The sequence below is a fragment of the Orycteropus afer genome, unplaced genomic scaffold (assembly GCF_000298275.1).
Source record: "Orycteropus afer afer isolate SDZICR_OR568_19922 unplaced genomic scaffold, OryAfe1.0 scaffold01178, whole genome shotgun sequence".
Taxonomy (NCBI): domain Eukaryota; kingdom Metazoa; phylum Chordata; class Mammalia; order Tubulidentata; family Orycteropodidae; genus Orycteropus; species Orycteropus afer.
Window position 1 is genome coordinate 3,894 of NW_006922765.1, and position 2,060 is coordinate 5,953.

Here is a 2,060-nt window from a genome sequence, read left to right on the forward strand (position 1 = left end):
GGAACCATAAGTGTATCATGATAAATGGAGAGGAGATTGAAGCTGTCAAATATTTCATCAATGGAATAAGCACTGAAGAAATCAAACAACGTATTGCACTGGGCAAATCTGCTCAAAAGACCTCTCTAAAGTGCTGAAGAGCAAAGATGTTTCTTTGAAGACTAAGGTATGTCTAACCCAAGTCATGGTGTTTTCAATCGCCTCATATGCATGCAAAAGATGGACAATGGAAAAGGAAGACAGAAGAGGAGTTGATGCTTTGGAGTTGTGATGTTGGGAAAGAATACTGAAAGTATCAAGTACTGCCAATAGAATGAACAAATCTGTCCTGGAAGAAGTGCAGCCGGGATATTCCTCGGAAGTGAGAATGGCCAGACTTTGTCTCGCTTACTTTGGTCATATTGTTAGAGGGACCTATGGTAGCCAAGTTTGTATGTCAACTTGGATGAGTCTCGTTGAGTGACTGGAAAGCTGGATATAGTTATTCCCCATGGTGAGAATGATAATTAACTCAATGGTGCAATCTATTGGAGCAGCTCACTAGCTGCTTTAGGGATGTGGTCTTCGGGTAACAATTATAACAAAAGTTTCCTACTACCTGGATTGCAGGTAATACATCATTTTTGTGGAGCCCATAATTTCAGTGGAGTCTTGATTCCACCGCTTTCCCAGTGAAAGAAGAAATATCAATGTTCTTAGGTCATTCTGATTTTCAGTGTTGTTCTGGGAGTCATCCCCAATACTTGAAGGACATACCACCTGTCCCTCGACAATTTACCAAGTACACGCTTACAAAGTTTCTGTTCAAAATACTTAACAAGACTTCCATTGAAATAAAACAACCCAAAGAGTTCAAATATCTCATTCCGGAAGTGATTACAAGAAACAGACTTTCCAAAATAGGAATCTGGGGTTGAGAACTTCTTGGGGTTGAGAACAATAATGATGCTATTCCCTTGGGATAGATGTATGCTGGTACTACATGGTCAACAGTGGAAGTTCTGTTTCATAGTGAATCATATGCAGTCACCTTGAAGGGATTTTCTGTTGAAGGGAAGATTTTCATTTAAAAAAAGTTTCTGTAAGAAATACAGAAGTAAGAATTGCGTATCTTGTATTAAATGAAGGAGATTGAAATCTGTTAAAAATGCACATTTATGAAATGATGAAATAATCTTGATTTAGTTTTTCATAATTTTGAGTTCTTTTCCTCATGACCAGTTCTCTTATCTTGAGAAAAAATGATTCTGTTACATAGAGAATATTTGTCAGTGGAAAAGTTTTCTTAGGGCCTGATTTATGTCCTTGTTTCTAAGACTGTAGATAAAGGGGTTCAGCATGGGAGTGACCACAGTGTACATGACTGAGGCTATTGCACTTTCCCTAGAGTTTTGGGTAACAGCAGAACTCAGATAAACTCCAAGAGTTGTACCATGGAACAAGGCAACCACCGATAGATGAGATCCACAAGTGGAAAAAGCTTTATATTTGCCCCCTGTTGATGCAATTCTCACAATGGAGGACACAATCTTAGTGTATGAGTAAAGTATCCCAGTGAGTGGAATAACACCCAGAAATCCACTTGAGAAATACATCAATAAGTCATTGAGGAAAGTGTCAGAACAAGCAAGTTGTATGATCTGATTAAGTTCACATAAAAAATGGGGTATTTCCAAATCTGTACAAAAGGACAGTCGCAAAACCATTAAGCCATGTAACAAAGAGTCCAGGACACTGAGTAACCAGGTTGTCAGAAGCAGGAGGCCACAGAACTTGGGGTTCATGATGACCTTGTAGTGCAGGGGGTGACAGATGACCACAAACCAATCATAGGCCATCACTGTTAAGAGACAGCAGTCTAAATCTCCAATAAGGATGAAAAAATACATCTGAGTGATGCATTCTTCATAGGTAATCACTTTATTCTGCATCTGGATGTTCATCAGCGTCTTTGGGACAATGGTGGAGGTGAAACAGATGTCTGTGAAAGAGAGGTTGGAGAGGAAGAAGTACATGGGTGTGTGGAGGTGGGAGTCCATGATGATGGCCAAGATGATGAG

The 2,060-nt window shown here is 39.5% G+C and overlaps 1 protein-coding gene across 1 annotated transcript; it reads right to left on the reverse strand.

Annotated features, from left to right (window-relative positions):
* Positions 1 to 1,268: 1,268 nt before the first annotated feature.
* On the reverse strand, positions 1,269 to 2,054 carry LOC103212958 (olfactory receptor 7A10-like). The gene has a single exon (XM_007958865.2). The coding sequence runs from the start codon at positions 2,037 to 2,039 to the stop codon at positions 1,269 to 1,271; it is 771 nt and encodes a 256-aa protein (XP_007957056.2). The 5' UTR covers positions 2,040 to 2,054.
* Between the last annotated feature and the right edge of the window lie 6 nt (positions 2,055 to 2,060).